We start from the raw sequence: 2,500 nt of genomic DNA, 5'->3' as shown, positions 1-2,500 counted from the left end.
AGCCATATTCTTGGACGTTTTCTGTGTGTTGTGGCCATGTCATGTTCATGTTGTGTCCATGTCGTGTTCATGTCATGAAGACGGCATTCTAGGACGCAAAAGCGTGGCTCGTTTGTGTCAGCTGCTTCAGGTTTACCAACCGTTCCAAAGTTAACATGTTTCAGATGAATGGCACTGTCCAAACGACAAATTCATAAGAGAAACTACAATCATAAGTAATACTAACAAAAGATAATTCAATTTTGGTATGAATCAGTTGTGCTTGTTCTTAGTTAAAGAATTGACAACCATTTCACGAACGCGCCGTTGGTAATTCACTCTACGTTCGATCATAACAAACGGGATGAGAGGGATCGTGTGTTTATGAATAGATCTTCCTTATTTTGTCTCAGTATTTACTGTACATATATGCGTATCTTTGATATGTCATTCATATAGATTTAAAGTATACATATTCCATATAATTATATACTTTAACTTTACATTCCTGACTACTTTTACCATTCATTTAACTTCACTCTCCTTCGAAAAGTCCGCCAAAAGGTAAACAAACCTAAAATCAGCAGAGAATCCATGTTTTCCTAAAAGGTATTGTAATCCAAGTCTAGGACAATGATGCCTAATATATCCAATATAGATATTACAATATAGATATCCAATATAGATATTAAAAAGTACAGTAAAAATATTTTTTTCGCCCGTGTAACTATCATGACAAGCCTACCCCCTTGTCAGGAAGTTTCCACGATTGTTCCAATACTTCCACGACTTTGCCATGCTTTTGCCACGCTTTTGACACGAACCCGCGCTTTTAGAATACCAAACACGGCATGTTCATGTCATGAACACGGCGCGCTTAAGGACTTAGAATAGGGCTGATAGTTACACGGGCGAAAAAATGCTTACTTTAAGTGTAATCTTTGTTACAGTACTTCTTATGAACATACCACGTATGGAAAGTAATATCTATATTAGGTATATTAGGCATCATTAGCCTAGACTTGGATTATAAACTATTTTAGGAAAACATGGATTCTCTGCTGATTTTGAGTTTGTTTATCTTTTGGTGGACTTTCTGAAGGAGAATGAAGTTAAAAGAATGGTAACAGTAGTCAAGAATGTAAAATTAAAGTATACGATTACATGAAATATATATACATTAAATCTACACGTATGATGTATTAAAGATATGCATATATGTAAAGTATATACACAGAAAATAAGGAAAATCTATTCATAATCACACGATCCCTCTCATCCTGTTTGTTTTGATGGAGCATAGAGTGAATTGCCAACCGCGCGTTCGTGAAATGGTTGTCAGTTCTTTAACAAGGAACAAGCACAACTGATTCATACCAAAATTGAACTATCTTTTGTTATTGCTACCTATAAATGCAGTTTCTTTTATGGATTTGTCGTTTGGACAGTGCCATTCATCCGAAACATGTTAACTTTGGAACGGTTGGAAAATCTGAAGCAGGTGACACCGACGTACCACGCTTTAGCGTCCTAGAATACCGCCTTCGTGACATAAACACGACACAACATGAACTTGACATGGCCACGACACGCAAAAAGCGTCCTAGAATATGGCTCTATGAATCATTTGTTGTGCTTGCTCTTTTATAAGAACTGACAGCCGCTTCACTCACACTTGGTTGGTAATTTAATATATATATATATATATATATATATATATATATATATATATATATATATGTATATATATATATATATATTACATATATATATATATATATTATATATATATAATGTATATATATTTATCACATATAATATAATATATTTATATATATTATATATATTTATATATATATATATATGTGTATATATTTATATATATATGTGTATATATGTATGTATTAATATATTGCGGCGTATGTGTATGTGTATATGTGTGTGTTTGCATGTGTGTGTGAGTGTGAGTGAGTGTGTGTGTGTGTTTGATTGTCTGTGTGTGTGTATGTGTTTGCATGTGTGTGTGTGTATGTGTGTGTTTGCGTGTGTGTGTGAATGTGAGTGAGTGTGTGTGTGTGTATGTGTTTGCGTGTGTGTGTGTGTGTTTGCGTGTGTGTATGTGCGTATGCGTGTGTGTATGTGCGTATGCGTGTGTATGTATGTGCGTGCACGTGTGTGTTCGCGCACGTGCGTGTGTGTGTGCGTGTGTGTGTGTGTGTGTGGGCGCTCGCATGTGTGTATGTATGTGTGCGTGTGTGTGTGTGGGAATGTTAACCCAGCACCCGTGTCCCATTACAGTTATTTCCACTCCGAAGCCGGAGCCATTACTGGAGGCCGCACAGGTGCGCCGACAGATCGGAAGGGACGTGCGTTACACTTGGCAATTCCTGAGATACCACCTGAAGAATCTCAACTCCGGCAACGTCAATGTCAGTGCCCTCCTTGAAGATCTGGGACACTACTTCAGGTACTCGCGTGAGAGCATCTGTTTTTCTCGTTTCCTCGGGAGTGTTTCTGTCTG

General features: G+C 37.1%; 1 protein-coding gene across 1 annotated transcript in view; it reads left to right on the top strand.

The window, feature by feature from the left end:
- The window catches only part of LOC122254181 (alpha-(1,6)-fucosyltransferase-like), a gene marked incomplete at its 5' end in the record, with an annotated part of 49,281 nt that overhangs the window by 18,857 nt on the left and 27,924 nt on the right, over positions 1-2,500 (top strand). The window contains 1 exon segment of the mRNA XM_086541140.1: positions 2,278-2,446. Within this exon segment, the coding sequence (XP_086397266.1) occupies positions 2,278-2,446 (169 nt within the window).

This window comes from Penaeus japonicus, unplaced genomic scaffold, assembly GCF_977035675.1.
Source record: "Penaeus japonicus unplaced genomic scaffold, GWHDUDI00000001_assembly GWHDUDI00000010, whole genome shotgun sequence".
Classification (NCBI taxonomy): Eukaryota; Metazoa; Arthropoda; class Malacostraca; order Decapoda; family Penaeidae; genus Penaeus; species Penaeus japonicus.
Note: the sequence above shows the minus strand (reverse complement) of the source record. Positions and strands in the feature narration are given on the sequence as shown.